The 22,815-nt window shown below is 39.6% G+C and overlaps 1 protein-coding gene across 1 annotated transcript in view; it reads left to right on the top strand.

Annotated features, from left to right (window-relative positions):
- LOC101406263 (ectonucleotide pyrophosphatase/phosphodiesterase family member 3-like) overlaps positions 1–22,815 on the top strand; it is a 123,500-nt gene that overhangs the window by 40,447 nt on the left and 60,238 nt on the right. Inside the window, exons 2-4 of the mRNA XM_087444123.1 lie at positions 8,613–8,688; positions 19,396–19,518; positions 21,216–21,341. Coding sequence (XP_087300249.1) covers positions 8,613–8,688; positions 19,396–19,518; positions 21,216–21,341 — 325 coding nt within the window. The remainder of the gene's footprint in view (positions 1–8,612; positions 8,689–19,395; positions 19,519–21,215; positions 21,342–22,815) is intronic.

Consider the following 22,815-nt stretch of genomic DNA (forward strand, 5'->3'; position numbering starts at 1 on the left):
AAATTTTCAGTTTCTTGCAGAATGTCACAAGTAGCAGCCGCTGTTCTGAGGGGGGTGGGGGGGAGGAGGGGAGCATCCCTTGGCAGTCTGATCCAATTGCTTGGAAAAGTAAGCCATTGGTCAAGGGGCCATGCCCAGTTTTTGAGTTAAAATCCCCAAGCTTATTCCCTGCCTTTCATGTAAGTGTAGGCTGACGGGCTTGTCCAAATTAGGAAGACCCAAGGGTGGGGCTGAAGTTAACTTTGTCTTAATGGTATCAAAGGCCACCTGACACTCCTTTGTCCATTCTAGTGGCTCCTGGTCTCTCCCTTTTAGAGCCTATAGAGGGGTTTTACTATGAGACCATAATTAGGAATGCAGATTCGACAGAAACTAGCCATGCCCAAGAATCCTCATAGTTGTCACTGGGTGGTGGGTGGGCTCGGGCATGCTATAGCCTTTTTTTCCGGTTTGGCAGCAGTCCCCTCTGGTCTTCTGACAATGTAAAGCCTAAGTATGTAACTTTTTGTTTGCAGATCTGTGCTTTCTTTTGTGAGACCTTGTACCCACAATTAGCCAAATGATCTTTATTGTGTTGGCCGGACATTGCTCATAAGTGGGGCTCGCTATCAGCAAGATACTGTAACAGTAATCCTGCATTCCTTCTTGTAATTGTAAGTGGCTCAAGTCTTTAACTAGGGCCTCCCCAAATAACATAGGGGAGTTCTTGAAACCCTGGGGGAGCACTGTCCAGCAATATTGTTGAGTGGTCTGAGTGTCTGGGTCACGCCATTCAAAGGCAGAGAGTTGTTGCAATTCTTCCATGAGTGATATGCAGAAGAATGCATCCTTTAAGTCTCAAAACTGGAAACCAGCCATATTTATCCAGAATGTTGGTTAGCAAGGTGTAAAGGCTGGGCGCCACAGGGTGCAGGTCCTGAACCACCTCATTTATGGCATGAAGGTCCTGAACAGACCAAGATTCCTCTGAATTGGGTTTCTTGACCGGGACAATAGGAGTATTATATGGCGACTGGCAAAGTCTGATTAATCCTGCCACCAGAAATTTCTGCAGCACTGGCTAAATGCCCTTCTGAGCCTCCTGTTTTAGCAGATATTGTTTCAGGCTAGGCTTTATCTTTTGGGTTTTTAAGGGTATATGTATTGGCTGGACATTCTTTGCTTTCCCAGGCTTCCCCTCTGCCCACACATCCAGTCTTACCTCCTTGAGAATCTCTGGTGGTAGCGGGTCTGGTGGTGGTGTTTGAACACCTAGTAGGGCCATCTAGAACCATAAGATTTGTTCTGGAGGCATTTGTACCTCTAGTTGGCCTGGAGCAAAAGTCACTTGAGCATTCAGTTTACATAGAAGGTTTCATCTCAGGAGAGGAACAGGGCATTCAGGCATATATAAAAAAATGTGGGGGCCGGCCCGGTGGCACAAGTGGTTGTGTGTGCGCACTCTGCTTCGGCAGCCCAGGGTTCACGGGTTCAGATCCTGGGCGCACACCGATGCACTGCTTGTCACGCCATGCTGTGGCAGCATCCCATAAAGTAGAGGAAAACGGGCACAGATGTTAGCTAAGGGCCAATGTTCCTCGGCAAAAAAGAGGAGGATCAGCATCGGATGTTAGCTCAGGGCTGATCTTCCTCACACACACACAAAAAGTGTATATCTGCCCATGTGGGGTGATAGATGGAAAAAAACAAATCAGTCATCCTTTGAGGGTCTTCTCCATATGGTGGGTTATTATTTTTCCAATTAAAAAGATCCAAAGTACAGAAAGGAGAGTGCATTCAAACAAAGCTGGCCAATTGCCCTTGTCCAGTTATGCCTATGGGATATTGTCGCAGCAGAAATTGCCCCGCTCCAGGAAGGGCTCCGTGACTGAATTGTGTCCCTTGCTGGGCTCAAGGAGGAGAGAGTCCCTCTCTTAGACCTGGCAATCCCTTAGGCATTTCCCCTTGGGCAAGCAGTGGGCCTGGAAAAGGGCGAGGAGGAGGAGGAGCCGGGAGTGATGTAGGTGGATTCAGGGTCTGCAGGGCCATTAAATCCTCATCCACCTTTTGACCCACCTGCATGATAGAAGGTCTTTGTACCATTAGGTGACTCCTGGGTCCATTGTTGCCCCTTCCCTGATCTAGATATAGCAGCCTAAAGGCTTGAACAAAGGGGATTTCATCCTCCTTTCCTTCCTTCTTGCAGAACAGTTCTAGAATCAAGATGGTATCATAACTGAGCAACCTGTTTGGGGGCCACTTTTTTCCTGAGCTTAGTGTATACTTGGACCAGGCTACATTATAGTAAAAGATCATCCTTTTCTTTGTCGTGGGCTCATAACTGAAATCAGTCCAATTGACCTAGTGGTCAATTGGATGCACACTAGTGGGCTGTTTTCTTGGGATGGACAGAGTGGTTCCCACGGCGATAAAGCTCGTGTCCAACAATTAATGGACTGGGAGAAGGGTGCAAGGCTCGACTCCAGGCGTCCAGAAAATGATAAGACTTATCCAAATCCAACTCTGCCTGAGTGCATAGTCCTCACACCAATGCTAAACCAGCCAAAGAGGCAAGAGGTAATGGTTTAAGGCAGGGTAAAGATCTAATTTTCCAACACCAGTGTAGGAGGTCAGGTGCCTGGCAGGAAGTTTTTTAAATCTTCTATTTTGCAGGAAGTCCAAGTCCAGCTTACTTTAAGCCCAAACCTAACTTCCCTACAATGACAGCACAGAATATGCCAGACAAGAAAGACAAAGAGGGGGAAAAGATTGTCAGGCCATACTCTCACAGCTTCCTCCCAATGATTATTAAGATAGGGAACACACAAACAGTACCACCCCCATTGAGGTGTACAATTCTGGCTCACACTTGACAGAAAAGGTTGCAGACTTCACGTCCCCACAGATGATGCAACAGGCACTGAAAGTATGCTGTAGGGTTCTGACACAGAGAAAAACTGGCACACAGACTAGTGGAATGACACATTCAGGAGAACAGAACATATAAGTGTACACACCACAGACAAACCAGAGACCAGTCTTCCAGATAATATACTAGGCAGTCTGTACTTTCCTTTATCCCTCAATAATGATGCCTAAACCAGATGGACCTTGGCCTGACCAAGGCCTCCAGACAAGGAAAAAGGAATACAGTACCCACGAGTGCACTCCAGGATGACTCACCTAGCTGCAGACGTAAGCTCATCTGCTCACAATCCAGTCCTTCGTGTCCTGATCACTGAAGTGTTAGAGGCAGTCCGCAAGCAAGGAAGCCACAAGGAGAATTCCCCAGGCATGGAAAAAAGCTGCCTGGCAGCTGCTGTGAAAGTCCTAGAACAGCCTCCTGCAAGTCAACTAGCCATGAACACAGGCTATAGTCCCATCTGGGTCACCAGAAATTTGATACAAAGCAATGGGCTCGCTCTGCTTGCCGTGATCTGAACCAATTAATCACAAGTTAGGGACTGAGAAAGAAAAGTTTAATTTGATTAGCCAGCATAATTGGGAAGATGGCAGACTAATGTCTTGGAAAAACTATCTTAGAAAATTACAGAATTTTGAGGTGGTTATATAGGGAAAATGGGCAGTAAGGAAGGGGTTTAGAAATGTCAGCCTCCAGGCATGACAGACTCCAGGGTCTTTCATTGTTCTTTTCTTCTGTCAGTGATGATGAACATCTTGTAGGTGTGTTTCTCACCTGTGGTCAGTCTGTTCCTGGAGAGAAATTCATAGAATAAAGTTTTGTTTTGTTTTGCTTGTGAGCTAACATCTGTTGCCAGTCTTCTTCTTTTTGCTTGAAGAAGATTGTTCTGGAGCTAACATCTGTGCCAATCTTCCTCTACTTTATATGTGAGCTGCCACCACAGCATGACTTGATGAGTGGTGTAGGTCCACGCTCAGGATCTGAACTTGCAAACCCCAGGCCGCCAAAGCAGAGTGTGCAAACTTGGTTAAGTTTTAAACTATGCCACCATGCCAGCCCCACAAAGTTTTAATTTATCAAGCTATAGGGGAGTACATGTGTAAGCAGAGGCCATAAATCAGGAGAGCATATGACTTATTTTAGAGTATGTGCAGGGCAGCAAGCAGTCTCACAGAGGAGGGGCTGGGGTCATTTAGTGTAACAAGATGGCCTCGCTTGTGTTCACTTGCACTTCTGTCACAACAGCTAATGCAGATGCTTCCACTGGTGAGGCCTATGGGTGGAACTGGTGAAGGTGGGTATACTGGACTGAGGAAGTAATGGGAAAAAAGAGCACAGACCCTCAAAGCCATAAAGGAAACATGGCTCTTATGCTGAAGATTTTTCCTTAAGGGAGTGGACTTCAATAACAGAAAAAGGGATTTAGATGTGATTTTCAGAAATATTTTTAACATTTAGGAGTCATTGGATATTTGCACAGATTCTTTTCCTGTTCTTTTCACTGCTTTTAGGGTTGGAATAGTTTGGAATAGTATTTTCCAAAGAGTATACTGCGGCCTACAGGATTTTTACAATCTTTACATTAGAAAAGAGCTCTCAAGCTTGATTTGACCAGGAGGTTTCATAGGACTAATGTTCCATGGGATCACACTGAGAATTACTGTCTCAGGGTCGTTGAAACTGGAAGAGCTTAACCCCCGCCATTTACTATGACCGTCTTTGGCCACACCGCTATTCAGTTAGCTTCTCTCATCATATGCCTGTAACCCCTTCTCCGCGGGCAGTACGTGTGTCAGGATGCTCTCGTCTACATAAATGAGAAAAGAGTGAGTGTAATTAGTTAGCGAAAGTTGCCTTGGATTTGGGGCGTTAGAACAGTTGGGTTCCAGCTCCACTTCTGGCATCTGGTAGCTATGTGACTTGGGACAGGCAAGTCCTGTCACTTAGTGTAAATAACCAGAGCCTTATTTACTCATCTACAAAACAGGGATAAAATGTTTATAAGGGATATTAGCTTTGACGTGAGATAATGTGTATAAAAACATACCAAATTGTGAACGATGTAAAATGCAAGACATAATTATCACGTAATTAAGTACTTTACATAGATTCAGCAAAGTTGGAATTCCTACTCTTGTTAAAGCACATTTTTCATATTTTGGCTTTCAACTGTGACATGAAGTTTATATAAATGTAGAAACTCCCTGGAATTTCTGTAACAAGACCTTTAGTTAGGGGTTATTTTTAAAGAAAATAGATGATCAGATTGTATTAAAATTTGATTATTGTATTATTCTTGTTACATATTATTTTGATTAGGATTTAGTATAAACTATAAAGAGGAAAAGAACAATCGTCTACAATGTACTGGAAATGGACTTTCATCTCTCAACAGTATTGTTATTACAATTTTTTTCCTCTCTCTTGATTGCCCAATCACTAAAGAGCTGCGATCTTCCCAAACATTTAAAAGTCAGCCACAGCCACGTAACTCATACAGTTTCTCTTTGCCAGACTGGGAAAAGGAAAGAGTGCTACTGTCTTCTGGTAAAAACAGGTTTATGTAGTTAACAGAACAATGGATTCTATGCTGTCTTTATCAGTGGAAGAACCTATTAAGAAGAACTCTGTTAAGAAACTTAAAATAATTTGTATTGTAAGTACAGTTCTTAATTCTAGTCTTTTTAGCTTTGTGACAAATGTTAAGTGTATGACTCCCCATTTATATTTGTTTGTGTTGCTATTTAAATGTAAAGTTTTAAGTAATTGTGTTCAGTTTTATCCCTTATGACAACTTGAATGCAAAGTTAATGTTTTTAATCATATTTTATAAATTTGAGTAACAAATTAATATTTGATCAGTCTAGAAAGTTGGGATCTGTGGCAGAACACCTTGCAACATTGATGTTAGCATGATTATAATTACCTTCAAGTCACCTTTTTATTGCATGACTATTTTAAGAGCAGAGAGTGAGAAATTAAAATCACTGATCATGTATTCTTTATTGGACTACTGATTTTATCCTATTTTACTTCACTCCTAGAGATAGTCTCTCTTGCCTATTTTCTCTTTCTTGTCCTTTTATATCATAAGATCTTCCTTGTCCTCAAAAAAAAATTTCCTTTGATTGTATTACTCTTTCTTTTCCCTCCATGGTTACTCTTTCAGGGAAAGCAGAGTTCTATCCACTGCCTGGGTTTTCTCACTGTCCAACTTCTGTTCTCTGGCTTTGTTTTTACTCTACTGAAGTCACCCTCTCAAAGTCAGTCCTTCTCCCCTGGCATTCTCCTGCTGAGTCTCCAGAATGACAATACATGGATATTGTTGAGTCTTTTCTCATTTTGAATTATTCTCTCTCTTTGCTTGCATGATGGCGTTGAAATTCCCATTTTTATGATGTTTCTCCTTACCTGCATTCTTGACTGATTTATCTTTCTTCTCATTGCACGTTGCATGTAAGTGTTCCACCAAACCCTATCTAAAGATCTTTTCTTTAGGCAATCTCATCTTCTTCCATGGTTTGAAGAGTCATATTCTCAACCAGGAATTCCAAGTAAGCCACCAGCTCTGACATCTTGCTGAGCTTTTGTCACTCAATTTCAGATGCCTGCTTGCTGGCTCCTCATCCAGGACCTCAAGCCAAAACCAAGTGCATAATTTTCCATCACATATCCTGCTACAGTTTTCTCCTGAATTCCCTACTTTAGTTAATGTCATCACCATCCTGTCACTCAAGCACTGTTTTGAGGAGTAAACGAAACATGTGTGGAAGCATTGAGCCCGGGGACTATAACACAGCAAACCTTGAAGATATTCTATTTATTCAGTATCCTTCTGGGAACTTTAGAGTGCTCTTCTAGCTCCTGTGCCATTTATTAAATGTATCTTATCTTATAAAGTCAGGAAATTATAAACTCCTTGGGAACAAAACTTGGGCATCATTTATTTCCCTTCTTTGTTTCTTTCTAGTGGTGTATTATTACATATAATATTTTAAAATCATAGTTTCAAAGGTACCCTAATGTTTCCAAATTTTAACAAAAGTTTCGTTGAACAAATTTAAAGGTCCTCTACTGTGTTTCTAGTACACTTTATTCAGCCAAGCCAAAGCCAAATGCTCGGCTCTCAGTGACTGTTGGAGCCTGCAGTACTCCTCTCTCCACTTTGTAGATAGCATGAGATAGGTTAAGATACATATGCACCTCAATATCAAGAAGCTTATTCAGAATTACATGTTTAGAGTAAATGATTGTATGTGTTAAAAATGAACCTTCTCACTCTCAAGAAGCTGACAGAATAGTGCAGAGAGCAAGCCATTAATATATAGAACAAGTACAAAGTCATGAAGAAACAGACACTAAGATTTAACATTAAAAAGTTTTAAAGCATCCTAAGGACATCTAGATATTGTTTATTTTTCCAGTGCTTTGAATGGTGAACAGACCAAATATAAGATGTCAACCAAAATACACCAATTTGTAAATCTGTAATGCATGAGGTTTACTATAGGAAAGTTTCCCAGCGTTTTGTTGCTTTGTAGTATTCCCAGGCTTGGTCACCTGTGGCTTTTGAGCATCATAATAAGGAACTAAGTGCTAATGATGTTATTTGACAACTGTTTATGTTCCCCTTTCCCTCTTCATTCACTCCACTGAATGAATGCTGCTGGAAGGTCATTGACCCTGGGGCTAACTTTGAAACTTCGTATGAGAATTGTTTTCATAGTGTTTTAACGTATTTTCCCAGTTGTTGAATTCACTTCTCTTATGAGTTAGATATGTTAATTTTTCAGTTGATTTTCAGAATAAAAATAAACAAGATATCAATAGTTTATGTAGGTCCTTATTATTTAAGCAAATTTTGATTTTGTGTTTTTTTCTTTCATAAAAGCAGTATTTTTAAAAAATAACAAAGGTTAGTGGTATTGTAAAATACTTTCCTAAGGAATTGGTGTGTCCATTGCGTTCATATTCTTTATGGCGATACACATTACTCAAGCTCTATCATCCAGCATGCTTATCATTGGACTTAATGGATGGGGAAAGAGGTCAGCGGGAAGAATTCTCTTTAATTATATCGCAGTTTAATTTTAATCAGAGCATAAAGTCCACTACACTGAAGAGCTTTGTCAGCAGTCGTGATAATGAATGACACACACGATTTTTGGTCGCACAGCTTCCAAGTTACTCTAAATGATTGGTTTGAGCTGTAGATGAAAGCAGATCATTTGCCAGTTAATTATTTGGGCACTGTATTTTTACATGTGTTACATATTCTCATTATCCTCTGATGGACAGGGTGGGGAAAAAGAACCCTGCTCCCTAGGAACGAGGTAGTTAACAATTTCACAGTTTTGGAATACTTTTACATAAATGATTTCCAAACAGGTGTCTAGCTAAGAAAGAAAACTGGGCAAAAGGTAAATGGTTCCGTTGGTTTCATTCACACTTTAACTCAATTTGGGGTTAAACTCACTGGGACTCATGTATCTGAATTTGAAGATCTGTAATAAATAGTATTTAAAAATTCTTTCCAAACCTTTCTTATTTCCAGGTGTTAAATAAAATTGTGTACTTCTATCATTGTTGGATCTGGTATCAGGCATAACTAGCACGCTGTGTACCCTTAATACTCACTGAGGGAGGATGGTTATCTGGATCTTTGTGTATTTTAAAAATATCGTAAGGTCACTTTCCTTTTTTGTAATAGGTTCTCCTCGCTCTGTTGGTGATTGTGTCACTTGGATTAGGGCTGGGCCTTGGACTCAGGCAACCGGAACAGCAAGGTATACCCTCAGCAATGTCTCGGAACATCCCGTGTTGCTTCTTTCTCCTCACCTTCACCTGTTAAAACTTGTACGCTCCTCTCCGGAGCCCTTTCCCTCCTACATGCGGCACTCTCCTACTAGGCTTCTCCTTCTGCCAGCCCTGCTCATGGGAAGCCCGCATCCCTGGTTAGCATTACCCACTGTCATTTCTGGACTTCACTCTTTGTCCTCATCCCCCTGCTACTTTGAGATTTGTATAACTTCAGTATTTTTCTCTGACTTTTCCTCACCTTCATCGAGGACTTTGATAACTGATCAGAGATTCCTCTGTCCCTTGTCCTCCTCTGATCTTTACTATCTGTTGATAAACTTGTCCTCGAAAGTCTTTGTGGTTCCTCTATCAGGACCTCCTGCCACCAATGCTGCACCTGGTTATTACATTAGTGTTGCTCCATCCCTGAAATCTCCCTGTTTCTTGGTCAGGCAGTGTCACATTCTTGAAATGTAGTGCAGAATAGAAGCTTCACATTTTTTTTCTCACAAGAAGCAAAAAATAAAGAGGAGCTACATGCCCCAAAATATCAATAGACCTCACCTCTCTTTTGTCATATCCCATTAGGAGAAATAGTAAATAAACCACTTACAAGTGACTGTATAAAAAGCACTTTCTATAAACTTGTTGTGATTGTTTTGATACTTTTACTAAGGCGAAGTAGGAGGTCAAATGTTAGGTAAATTATTCCCCTTTTTAATTTGGCTCATTAACTTCTAGTTTGACTCCAGTGGGGAAAGTCTTATCGCTTCTTCATTAGGGAGACTCTTGGTGAGGATGACTGACAGATTTCCAGTTATGGTTCCATTTAAGAATTTATGAGCACTCAGGACCCCTCGTGTAACAGGGGAGCACAGTGGAACGGAAAACGTGGACATTAGCTGGAAAGTTACCGTCTTTTCTTGGTCACTTGGCTCTTGCATTTCTCAACTATAGTACCAGTCCTAGATCTAACAGATGTCGGCAGGCCATTCTGGTAGTAGTATTCTGATGTTAGTGTACACAAATGGGTGTCATTTCTTGCTTATTTTATCCCACAAATCACTTAAACTAATTGCAAGAGGCATATACTAATCTCCGAACAAAATCTGACGTTATTCCACCTCTTTCACTCCCTTCCTTCCTTTAGCACACCCACTGGCTGGCTTCCCACAGTCGTTGTTCCTTATTCTCCTTTCATCTCAGTCCATCAGCCCTCAGGTGGCATTGCTCCCTTCCCCCTGCCCTCCCCTTGATATTTAACTCCAGTCCCTCTTTGCCAACGTCCTTAACATGTTCATCCCCCCTCTATCTTCCACCACAACTGTGTCCTAATAGCCCACTCTGGACCACTTTCACCACTCTCTGCTCCAGTTAACCCACTCTTCATAGGCAATCTATTTTTTTCTACTGTGAGTTTTTAAACTAGGTTTTTTAGCTTGAGTTGGTAAGCATTCTTACAAATTTATTATTATGCATGCACATACTTTTTATTTATTCTTTAACAACTGAGCACTGACTATGTGCTAGGTACTATTCCAATTACTGGGGATACAGTGGTGAAGATAACAGACAAAAATCCTTCAAAGAGTTTATATTCTAGCAGGGAAGACAGACAATAAAAATATAAATAAGCAAAATATATATAATATGATGGAGAAAATGCTAAGGGATAAGTAAACCTGAAAAGGGGAATATGAAATATTGAGTCAAGGCAGGGTGGGCTGTGTGTATGAAGTAGCTTTTCTAAAGAGCTGAAGGAGGTGAGGGGGAAACAGGGATATTTTGGGGAAGAACAGTCCAGGCAAGAGGGAACAGCAAGTGTGAAGGGCCAGGGCCAGAGCTTGCCTGGTGTGTAAAGAACACCATTTAGGGAATAACAGGAAGATCAGTGAGCTAGAACTAGGAGGACTAGAGGGAGGGAGTCATAAAACGAGATGGACCAAGAGAAACCAGATCAGAGAGGGGTTGGTGGGCCACAGTGTGGCCTTCGGCTTCCCTTCTGAGTGTGATGGGAGGTGATTGGAGGTTTTGAGCAGAGGAATGACATGTGCAGTTTGCTTTTCACACAGTCACTCAGGCTGCTGTGTTATGAACAAATGGCAGAATGAGACCAGGAGAAGGAGAGAGACCAGTTAGGAAATTATTGCAATAATACAGACAGGCCTTGTGTCTCAGACCAGGGTGGGGCATTGTAATTGGTGAGAAGTATTTGGTTTCTGGATATCTTTTGATGTAGTGGATAGATTTTATTGACAAATTGGCTGTGAAGTGAGAAAGAGAGGAGTCAAGAGTGACCTCAAGCTTTTTGGCATGAACATCTGAAAATGTGGCATTTCCGTAATTGAGATGGGGAGGACTGTAGAAGGAGCAGTTTGGGGAAAATAATCAGGAGCTCAGTCTGGGAAGTGTTAAATTTGAAACATCTACTAGATGTTCAAGTAGAAAAGTCTTGATGGTGGTTGGGTGGTAGTTGAGGCTGACTTTAGAGGGCGACTCCTGGCTGGACTTACGATGTGGTGACTCTCAGCATGATAGATGGGATTTAAAGCGATGTGACCAGGGTATGCCAACCTTAAAGGATTGGGAAGATGAGGGGAATAAAAAAAACACAGAAGGAGACTAGGAAGGAGCAGCCAGGAGTGTGGGAGGAAAGCCAGGTGATTGTTGGGTCCTGGAAGCCAAGTGTGGAAAATGTTTCAAAGGAGGAGAATGAATGTAAAAATCTGAAGGCCTTTTATGTAAATGGTATATAAACCTTTTTTTTCCTTACTTTCTCATTGAATGTTTTTTAAGATCCATCTAAATTGCTATGCATGCATCAATTCTTATGCATCTATCTACTTACTATATAGACTCTTCGGAGTGTATCCAACATGCCATTTAACTTATGCCCTCTCTCAGTGCTGGATACCCAGGTAACTTTAGTTCCCTAACACCATGTAAATCCTGCAGGTTCCCTTAGGGACCTGTGTGAGATTTGCTTTGTCACACACCCAGGAATGGAAGTCCTAGATCTTAGAGTTTACATTTTTTTTTTTTTGGATAAGTAGTCCCATTTCTTTCTAGAATGGCTGCTACAGCCTACCCTGCCTTTACCGCGCATCCCCACCAACGCTTGGCACTATCTGGCTCCCTCATTTTGGTAGTCTAAAGTTGGGTATAGAGTGATATCTTTAATTTTAATTTTTGTTTCTCTGTTCTCCTGCTCCAATCTGTGTTGCTTGCTCTCTTGGTTTGTTTGGTGTGTGGTTGGTGTTTCCCTAGCTTCTCCATTGTACTGGATCTCATATTTTTTGGATCTCTTTTTTTGTTTTACTTCATTTTGCTGAAGAACATCATTCAGTAGCTTCCTAACATAGGATGCATGAGAGACATCACTTGAGTTCTTACCCATCTAAAGACGTCTTCATCATCTTAGCCTAACACTTGAGAGTTTGGCTAGATGTTGAATTCTAAGATGAAAATAATTTTCCTCTAGAAATTTAAAGACATTACTTTCCTGTCTCCTAGCTTCCAGCGTTGCTTTTAACAAATTTGAAACCATTCTGACTTGTGACCCTTTATATATATATGACTGGATAATTTTGTTGTAATAATTTATGCTCTTCAGTTATGGGAAATTTTATAACGTGATTTCTTTGATAATATCATCTCCATTTTCTTTGTTTTCACTTTAAGGTACTACCTCCCTGTTTTAAGGTCAACTAAATAGTAGCCTTAATTACATCTGCAAAGTCCTTTTGCCATGTAAGGCAACATATTCACACCTTGGGGGTTAGGGCATAGAATCTTCTTGGGAACCATAATTCTCCCTACCATACCCCTCTATTGAATTTTTTATTACTGCTCTCATGTTTTTATTTCCAAGAGCACCCTGAATGTTATTTCTTTCTCTCTTTATTCATTATTATTTTATTGAGGTCATAATAGTTTATAGCATTGTGAAATTTCAGTTGTACATTATTATTGGTAAATCAGAATACGTATGTGCCCTTTACCCCTTATGCCCACACCCAAACCCTTTCCCCTCTAGTAACCACTAATTTGTTTTCTTCATCGATGTGTTTATTTATCTTCCACATATGAGTGAAATCATGTGGTGTTTGTCTTTCTTTGTCTGGCTTATTTCACTTAACATAATACCCTCAAGGCCCATCCATGTTGTTGCAAATGGGACTATTTTGTCTTTTCTTATGGCTGAGTAGTATTCCATTGTGGATATATACCACATATTCTTTATCCATTCATCAGTTGATGGGCATTTGGGTTGCTTCCACATCTTGGCTATTGTAAATAATGCTGCAGTGAACACAGGGGTGCATAAGTCCCTTTGAATTGTTGACTTCAAGTTCTTTGGATAAATATCCAGTAGTGGGATAGCTGGGGCATATGGTATTTCTATTGTTAAGTTTTTGAGAAATTTCCATACTGTTTTCCATGGTGGCTGCACCAGTTTACATTCCCAGCAGCAATGTATGAGGGTTCCCTTTTCTCCACATCCTCTCCAACATTTTTTATTTTTTGTCTTGGTAATTATAGCCATTCAAACAGGTGTAAGGTGATATCTCCTTATTTTGATTTACATTTCCCTAATGATTAGTGATGTTGAACATATTTCAGGCGCTTGTTGGCCATCTGTATATCTTCTTGGGAAAAGCATCTGTTCATATCCTTTGCCCATTATTTGATCAGGTTGTTTATTTGTTGTTGATTTATATGAGTTCTTTATATATTTTGAAGATTAACCCCTTGTCGGGTATATGATTTGTAAATATTTTCTCCCAACTTGTGGGCTGTCTTTTTGTTTTGTTCCTGGATTCCTTTGCCTTGTAGAAGCTCTTTAATCTGATGAAGTCCCATTTATTTATTATTTTTTTTGTTTTCCTTGCCTAAGTAGACATGGAATTTGAGTAAATTCTTCTAAGACTGATTTTAAAGAGCATACTGCCAATATTTTCTTCTTGGAGTTTTATGATTTCACGTCTTATCTTCAAGTCTTTAATCCGTTTTGAGTTAATTTTTGTGTATTGCAAAAGATAGTGGTCTACTTTCATTCTTTTGCACGTGGCTGTCCCGTTTTCCCAACACCATTCATTGAAGAGACTTTCCTGTCTCTATTGTATGTTCTTGGCTCTTTTGTTGAAGACTAGCTGTCCGTAGATGTGTGCTTTTCTTTCCGGGCTTTCAATTCTGCTCCATTGATCTTTGTGTCTGTTTTTGTACCAGTACCATGCTGTTCTAATTATTATAGCTTTGTAGTATATTTTGAAGTCAGGGATTGTGATGCCTCTAGCTTTGTTCTTTTTTCTTAGGATTGCTTTAGCTATTCAGGGTCTTTTCTTGCCCATATGAATATTAGGATTTTTTGTTCTTTTTCTGTGAAGAATGTCATTGGCATTGCATTGAATCTATAGATTGCTTTAGGTAATATGGACATTTTAACTATGTTTATTCTTCCAATCCATGAGCATGGAATATCTTTCTATTTCTTTATGTCTTCTTTGATTTCTTTCAATAATGTCTTATAGTTTTCGGTGTGTAGGTCTTTCCCCCCTTGGTTGAAGTTATTCCTAGATATTTTATTCTTTTCATTGTGATTGTAAATGGGATTGTATTCTCGAGTTCTCTTTCTGTTAGTTCATTATTAGAGTATAAAAATGCAACCGATTTTTGTCAGCTGATTTTGTGCCCTGCAACTTTGCTGTAGTTGTTGATTATTTCTAATGGTTTTCTGATGGATTGTTTAGGGTTTTCTACATATATAATCATGTTGTCTGCAAACAGGAAGAGTTTCACTTCTTCCTTTCTTATTTGGATACATTTTATTTCTTTTTCTTGCCTAATTGCTCTGGTGTAAACCTCCAGTACTATGTTGAATAAGAGTGGTGAGAGTGGGCACCCTTGTCTTGTTCCTGTTTTCAGAAGGATGGGTTTCAGTTTTTCAACATTGAGTATGTGGGCTGTGGATTTGTCATATATGGCTTTTATTATGTTGAGGTACTTTCCTTCTATACCAATTTTATTGAAAGTTTTTTATCATAAGTGAATGTGGAATCTTTTCAAATGCTTTCTCTGTATCTATTTAAATGATCCTGTGATTTTTCTTCCTCATTTTTTAATGTGGTGTATCACATTGATTGATTTGCAGATGTTGAACCATCCCTGCATCCCTGGTATAAATCCCACTTGATTATGGTGTCTGATCCTTTTAATGTATTGCTGTATTCAGTTTGCCAATATTTTGTTGAGGATTTTTGCATCCATGTTCATCAGCGATATTGGCCTGTAATTTTCCTTCTTTGTGTTGTCCTTGTCTGGCTTTGGGATCAGGGTGATGTTGGCCTCATAGAATGTGTTAGGAATTGTTCTATCTTCTTCAATTTTTTGGAATCGTTTGAGAAGGATAGGTATTAAATCTTCTTTGAATATTTGGTAGAATTCTCTAGAGAAGCTATCTGGTCCTGGACTTTTATTTTTGTGGAGGTTTTTCATTACTGTTTCAATTTGTTTACCTGTGATTGGTCTATTCAGATTCTCTATTTCTTCTTGATTCAGTTTTGGGAGTTCTATGAGTCTAAGAATTTATCCATTTCTTCTATGTTATTCAATTTGTCAGCATAGTTTTTTATAGTATTCTCTTATAATCCTTTGTATGTCTGTGGTATCTGTTGTAGTTTCTCCTCTTTCACTTCTATTTTTATCTATTTAAGCCTTCTGTCCCTTTTTTGTTAGTTAATCTGGCTAACAGTTTGTCAATTTTGTTTATCTTCTCAAAGAATCAGCTCTTAGTTTCATTGATCCTTTCTACTGTTTTTTTGTTTTTTTTTTTTCAGTTTCTGTTTCCTTTATTTCTGCTCTAATTTTTATTATTTCCCTCTTTCTACTGACTTTGGGCTTTGTTTGTTCTTCTTTTTCTAGTTCTGTTAGGTGAAGTTTAAGATGACTTATTTGCAGTTTTTCTTGTTTGTTAAGGTGGGCCTGTATTGCTATGAATTTCCCTCTCAGGACTGCTTTTGCTGGATCCCATAGGAATTGGTATGGTGTTTTTTCATTTTCATTAGTCTCCAGATATTTTTGATTTCTCCTTTAATTTCTTCATTGATCCTTCGGTTGTTGTAACATGTTATTTAATCTCCACATATTTGTCACTTTTCCAGCTTTTTTGTAGTTGATTTCCAGTTCCATAGTATTATGATTGGAAAAGATGCTTGATGTGATTTCAGTCTTCTTAAATTTATTGAGGCTTGCCTTGTTTCCCAACATATAATCTATCTTTAAGAATACTCCATGTGCACTTGGGAAGAATGTGTATTCTACTGTTTTGGGATGGAATGTTCTATGTATATCTCCTAAGTTCATCTGATCTAGTTTTTCACTTAATTCTACTATTTCATTATTGACTTTCTGTCTGGCTGATCTATCCATTGATGTAAGTTGAGTGTTGAGGTCCCCCACTATTATTGTGTTGCTGTTAATTTCTCCCTTTATATCTGTTAATAGTTGCTCCCTTTCCATCCTGTATTAGGTGCATATATATTTATATGTGTTATGTTCTCTTGGTGGAGTCTCCCTTTTATCATTATATCCTGTCCCTCTTTGTCTCTCATTCCCTTTTTTATCTTGAAGTCTACTTGTCTGTTATAAGTATGGCAACACTTGCTTTCTTTTGGTTGCTATTAGCTTGGAGTATCATCTTCTATCCCTTCACTCTGAGCCTGTGTTTGTCTTTAGAGCTGAGATGTGTTTCCTGGAGGCAGCATATTGTTGGGTCTTCTTTTTAAATCCATCTAGCCACTCTGTGTCTTTTGATTGGAGAATTCAATCCATTTACATTTAGAGTGATTGTTTATGCATGAGGGCTTAATACTGCCATTTTATCACTTGTTTTCTTGTTGTTCTATATTTCCCTTGTTTCTTATCTGGTATATTTCCAACTGCCAATTCAGTTTGGTGGTTCTCTATGATGGTTTTCTCAGTTTCTCTTTATTCATCATTTGTGTCTCTGTTCTCATTTTTTGTTTAGTGGTTACCATGAGGTTTGTATAAAAGATCTCATAGATGAGATAGTCCATTTTCTGATAGCCTCTCATTTCCTTACTCTAAGCACGTTTCGTCCATTTTCTCTTTCCCATCTAAGTTATTGTTGTCACAACTTATTCCATTTTGTGTTATGAGTTTGTGATTAGAATTACGTGATTATAGTTATTTTTGATGTTTTCATTCTCTTTATCTTTAATGTTATAATTAAGTGTTTGCTAACCTGTTCTGATAGAGAACTGTAGTTTTCTGATTTTGTCTATTTATCTTCTAGCTCAAGGCTTTGTAAACGCTTTTTTTTTTTTTTCAGATATGAAGGCCTTATTGATCATTTCTTGTAGGGAGCTTCTTGTGGCGATGAACTTCCTCAGCTTTTGTTTATCTGGGAAAGTTTTTATTTCTCGATTTTATCTAAAGGATGTTTTCACTGGCTAGAGTATTCTTGGCTGAAAGTTTTTGTCTTTCAGAATTTTGAAGATATCATTCCACTCTCTTCTAGCATGTAACATTTCTGCCAAGAAATCCACTGAAAGCCTGATAAATATTCCTCTGTAGGTTATTTTCTTCTGCCTTGCCTTCCTTAATATTTTTTCTTTGTCATTGACTTTTGCCAGTTTTACTGATACATGCCTTGGACAAGGTCTTTTTACGTTGATGTAATTAGGAGTTCTATTAGCTTTATTTACATATAATTCCAGCTCCTTCCCCAGGTTTGGGAAGTTCTCAGCTATTATTTCTTTGAACAAGCTCTCTGCTCCTTTCTCCCTCTCTTCTCCTTCTGGAATAACTATAATCTTTATGTTGCATTTCCTAATTGAGTCTGATATTTCTTGGATAATTTCTTCATTTCTTTTTAGTCTTAGATCTCTCTCCTCCTCCTTCTGAAGCATTTATTTTTTCTGTCCTCTGTATTACTAATTCTATCCTCCATAATATCAGCTCTGTTTTTTAAGGACTTCAGGTTTTACCTTGTCTCATTCATTGTATTTTTCATCTCCACAATTTCCTATTTTTTTTATAGTTTCAATCTGTTTTGTGAAGAATTCCCTCTGTTCATTAATTTTATTTGTGATTTCATTGAACTGTCTTTGTGAGTTTTCTTGTAACTCATTGAATTTCTTTATGATAGCTATTTTGAATTCTCTGTCATTTAGGTTGTAAGTTTCTGTGACTTCAGGATTGATTTCTGGGTGCTTGCCATTTTCCTTCTGGTCTGGAGTGTTAATATACTTCTTCATACTACTTTACGGATTGGACTTTTTCCATCACATAGTGGTAGTATCTGGCCACAGATTCCACCTGCTGCCACTTGGGGGCTAAGTGCTGTGTTTTCTGAGCCCGCTGCGACCCTTGGGAGTTGTGCCTGTCTGTTGCAAGCTGTGCTGACAGGCCCTGTCTGCATTTTTCCGCTGGTCACTGCTGCTTTACACATGTAGGCACAGGCGCTCTGGCAGAGATCCCCTGCTCTGGCTAACTGTCTGATCTGGTGCGCGAGGCAAGAGGGGTGCTTTCTTTCACACACGTGATCCCATGTGCTTCCACTCTGCCCTCTTTGCCTGCCTGGGCTGCTCAGCTTGGTGGGGACGCCGCCCCCCCAAGTTGCTTAGCTGCCTCAGTGTGGAGCATTCCCATGGGTTGGGAGGCAACTCCAAGAGTGAGAGCAGTCCCGTGTAGGGCTGGCCTTTCCCCCCTTCTCCTCTTAGGGTCGCATGCTGGCTGCCGTGCAAGGTCCTGTGCCCTAGATCACTGCTGCTCGGGAGGGAGAGGAGATCCCTTTACCTCCTTCCACTGCCTCCCGGGAAGGTCCAGCACCCCCATCTAGAGACGTATGGCTGTGTGGATCTCTCAGATGTCTATTGTGTTGTATCAAGGTGCTCTGTTGGTTTATGAATGTTCTTTTCATTGTATCTTAGAGGAGAACGGCTAAGGGAAGAGCTCAGTCCTCCATGATGCTGACGTCACTCACTATTTCTCTCTTTTTGATTAAGCTTTCTTTCTTATTTCATGGATGCAGTATCTTCTCTTTTCAGAGGATCTGAATATTACTTAAGCGTATGTGTGTGTGTGTGTGTGTGTGTGTGCATGTGTGTAACTCTTCCGCTCCCTGCATAATTTCCCTTTCAACCAAGTTTTTCTTTTTTTCTTGTTTTGGTCTTTGTCTTTTATGTTGGATGCTTCCTGTCATCCTCAGATATCTGTAATTATCTGTTCACATTTAAGAGTAAGGCTTGTTCATCTTTTCTCATTGTAGCTCATCTTCTATGTCTGCTGTCTCTGTGATGAGAGCCACTCCTCCTGAATTCCTCCAGATTATGATCCTTCTACTCTGTAGTAGGAAGTGGAGTGTGTAGTCACTGCTCCATATTCAGACTTTCAACTGATTCCACTGTGTTTAGCCTCTGCCTGTCCCTCCTACCTTCGTCTAATGGTGCCTGATGTCTCTGAGTCTGGGACCTCTCTGGGGCCCTGGGAAAAATCACTCATTATTTGTCACTCATTACTTATTACTTTGCACTGATGGATCATACAGCACAATAAAAATTACCTATTTGTCTGCATTGTCTGTGCTAGTACTTCTGTGTGCTTCCACCATCTGTCTATGAGATATTGGATACCTTCTAAGTGTTTGTTTCCTTATTTCCTTCATTCTACAGGCAGCTGCAGGAAAAAATGCTTTGATTCTTCATTTAGAGGATTGGAGGGCTGCTGGTGTGATGTGCGATGTCAAGACCGAGGTGACTGCTGCTGGGATTTTCAAGACACCTGTGTGGAATCAAGTATGAATTCTGAGATTAAGTTTATTAGCATGTTGATGGTGCTATCATTAATGCATGCACAAATGCTCACCTTACATCTTGTGTATTAGTTTGCTAGGGCTGCCATAATAAAGTCCACAAACTGGGTGGCTTAAACCACAGAAATTCATTTTATCACCGTTCTAGAAGCTAGAAATCCAAGATCTAGGTGTTGGCAGGGTTGCTTCCTTCTGAAGACTGTGAGGGAGACTCTGCCCCATGCCTCTCTCCAAGCTTCTGGGGGGTTGCTGGCAATCTTGGCATTCTTTGCCCTGTGGCAGCCTAAGTTCAAACTCTGCCTTCACCTTCACATGGGCTTCCCCCTGTGTCTTCACAGTCCTCCCTCTGGGTGTGTCCATGTCCAGACTTACCCTTTTTATAAGAGCACCAGTCATACTGGATTAGGGCCCACCCTAATGACCTCATTGTAACTTGGCTATCTGCAAAGATCCTTTTCTAAAGTAAGGTTGCATTCACAGTAACGGGGGTTAGAACTTCAAAATTTTTTCAGGGGGACACATTTCAACCCATAATACCTTGTATACAAGGTCTAGTATTATCATGTCTCCCTTTAGAGTGCCAAATGCGGAGTCCACACTTATTTAATTGAGGCTGAGGAATAACAGTCTATAGCAGATGAAATGCTGTATAATTACATCTATTTCAATGGAGTTTTACTATGGCTTAAGTTAATCCTCTTATTTGGTTTCATTTGTAGTGGTTCTCAAATTTCAGGTGCATAAGGCTTATTAAGAAAGCTGGTGATTCTTGGTGATTCTGGTGCCAGTGTTCACAGAACACAACTTAAGAACTTTTGTTCTCTAGGTGGAAGACACAGTTTGTGATGTTTGATTTTCTGAGAAATCAGGGCAGTTGGGGAGTCTAGAGGGTCGAGGAGAGTGAAGATTAGAACAGTAGAGCTCCTTACACTATGCTCTCTGAAAAGGGCAGGAGGGAGGGGATAACCTAGTCTAAATAAAATCTGTGTTCCCTTTGCTTAATCTCCCAAAATCTTTTCTTTCTAAGTAAATACTAAATAATGAGGAATGAAGAACTCTGTGTACAACTGAAGCACACAGCAGTCACACAGCAGTCAGTATTTGTCTAAGCACAGGGCTGACATTGATTTTAGTCACCGTTTCCTAGCTGGTACACTGGGAAGTAGCCTCGGTCCAGCCTCTTGTTGTTTTTAGCATTGGGACTTATTTAAACTGATCTCATACTAAGTACATAGCCTGGGAGAACAGGAGAGGCATGGTAGGAGCTGATCTACCACTTCTGTCACTCTCAGCTGGCAGGCACCCTGACCTGCCTACATTCTTACAGACCTGACTGTGTTCTTGTTAGTTCTGTTGTCACTGTCTCTTCCTTGCTGCCTGTCCTTAGACAAGCCTGGGCAAAGCTGCTCTTGAGTGGCAGCAATCACTCAGGGTTAGTGGTTCTTCACCATCGGGAGCTCCTACCCCTGGGTGGGAATAGGACTGGTGTTCAGAGTTTCTCCAGACTCAGAGGTGAAAGTGGTGGATTGTGCCTTATTTGTATTATGTGTTTTCATTTATTAATGCAGATAAACTGAGAATTTGACTGTACAATAATACAGGGAGAAATGCATGAAATTTATATTTTTGGTATTGGATACTTAATTTAAATGCTCAGAACCAAAGTGTGTAATTTTACAGCTCGAATATGGACATGCAATAAGTTTCGTTGTGGGGAGACCAGACTAGAATCCAGCCTTTGCTCCTGTTCAGATGACTGTTTGCAGAGGAAAGACTGCTGTACTAACTATAAGAGTGTTTGCCAAGGTAAGCAAAGGATGTCAACCCATTTGCCTCTGAGAGTTCAGTGACCTAAAGCTGGCTTGGGCTGCAAAAATTAAAATAAGTCAGAGAATCTTTAGCTAGTCCATATAGAAGCAAAGACCACATGTGTTTACTGTGGGAAGAAATGTGGTTTGTGCCCCATAGAGGAAGAGAGCTCATAGCGTAGATATTATAGAAAAGATGAGAAAGCCTCAAGTCCTGTATTTCTCTGTAAGACGAGGTCTTTTTCAGTCCATTGACTCTGCTAGACTTGTGGTTTGGGACACCAGATGGCAGATCCTAAAGTTAAAACATCACGAAAAAGATTATCTGGCCCAAACATCAGTCCATTAAACCAATGTTATTGTTGAAACGATTGTGTCCTGAGTGGTTCAATTACTGATTTAGGGCCCTCAGAGAGTTAACGCAGAGCCAAAATTCTAATCCAGGTTATTCACCTCTGATGCCACCCCCTTGCCACTTTATAGACGGTGCAGATTTTTTTCTTAAATCACCAATCCCTCAGAACATCTGATGATATTTATGAAAAATGCACTTATACACATAGCAACAAAATTGCTTCAAGCTATCAATGCCTTTTTCATAACACTACATCCAGTAGAGCTAACTAACTTACAGTTTTAATATTTTTAGACAAAAAAAAAGGATTTGGTTGAATTCTGATTTTTTAAAAAGGAGTAAAATGTTATCGTAGAAACATTATTAACTATAATCCCTTAGTAGAAAATAAGTTTTGCACTAGCAGAGGAATCAATTTTTATGCAAAATATTATTGAAAAATCAGCTAAAAAGGGCAATCAGAAAGGAAAACAAAAGCCTGAAATGGTAACTCTGTTTTTAAATGATAATTGTTTTATATTTATGGTGAATATTGTATCATTAAAAATCTCTCTAAATTGATAAAGGCAAGTATGGTTTTTAGTTTGCTTATTTCTCTAACAAGTTAACTGACCATACTACCTCTGACCTCTATATTCTCCCACCTTCTTTCCCAATTTTGTAATTCTTAACTTTTTATCTCAAGACTGATCCTCATGTCATGCGGTAAATTTTCCCACAGAATTCATTGCACAAGACTGTTTGAATTTAACAGAAACAAAAGTAATTGTTATAAGCAGTGTTGAAGTTTGCCATTACTAACTGATTACTTTGATGGAGTTAATTTAGTCATTTCAGTTTATTATTTAAATAAATGTAAATGTTTTCTCACTCTAAGGATTCAATACTTTAAAGATGTTAAATGATTTTTACCAAAATTATACCTTCAGATAGGAGTTTGAGGGGATTTGAAAAATTTTTGTGTAAGAAATCAACAGCTAGTTACTTTTATATTTTAAGTTAAGAATTTTTTAAAACTTTATGATAAATTTCTAACATATACAAAGGAGAGAATAGTATGATCTTTTCCTTGTATGTCTGTCACCCAGCTTCAGCAATGATCAACTCATGGCCTATC

Source organism: Ceratotherium simum, chromosome 19 (assembly GCF_057802395.1).
Source record: "Ceratotherium simum simum isolate JZ-2026a chromosome 19, ASM5780239v1, whole genome shotgun sequence".
In the NCBI taxonomy this organism is placed as follows: Eukaryota; Metazoa; Chordata; class Mammalia; order Perissodactyla; family Rhinocerotidae; genus Ceratotherium; species Ceratotherium simum.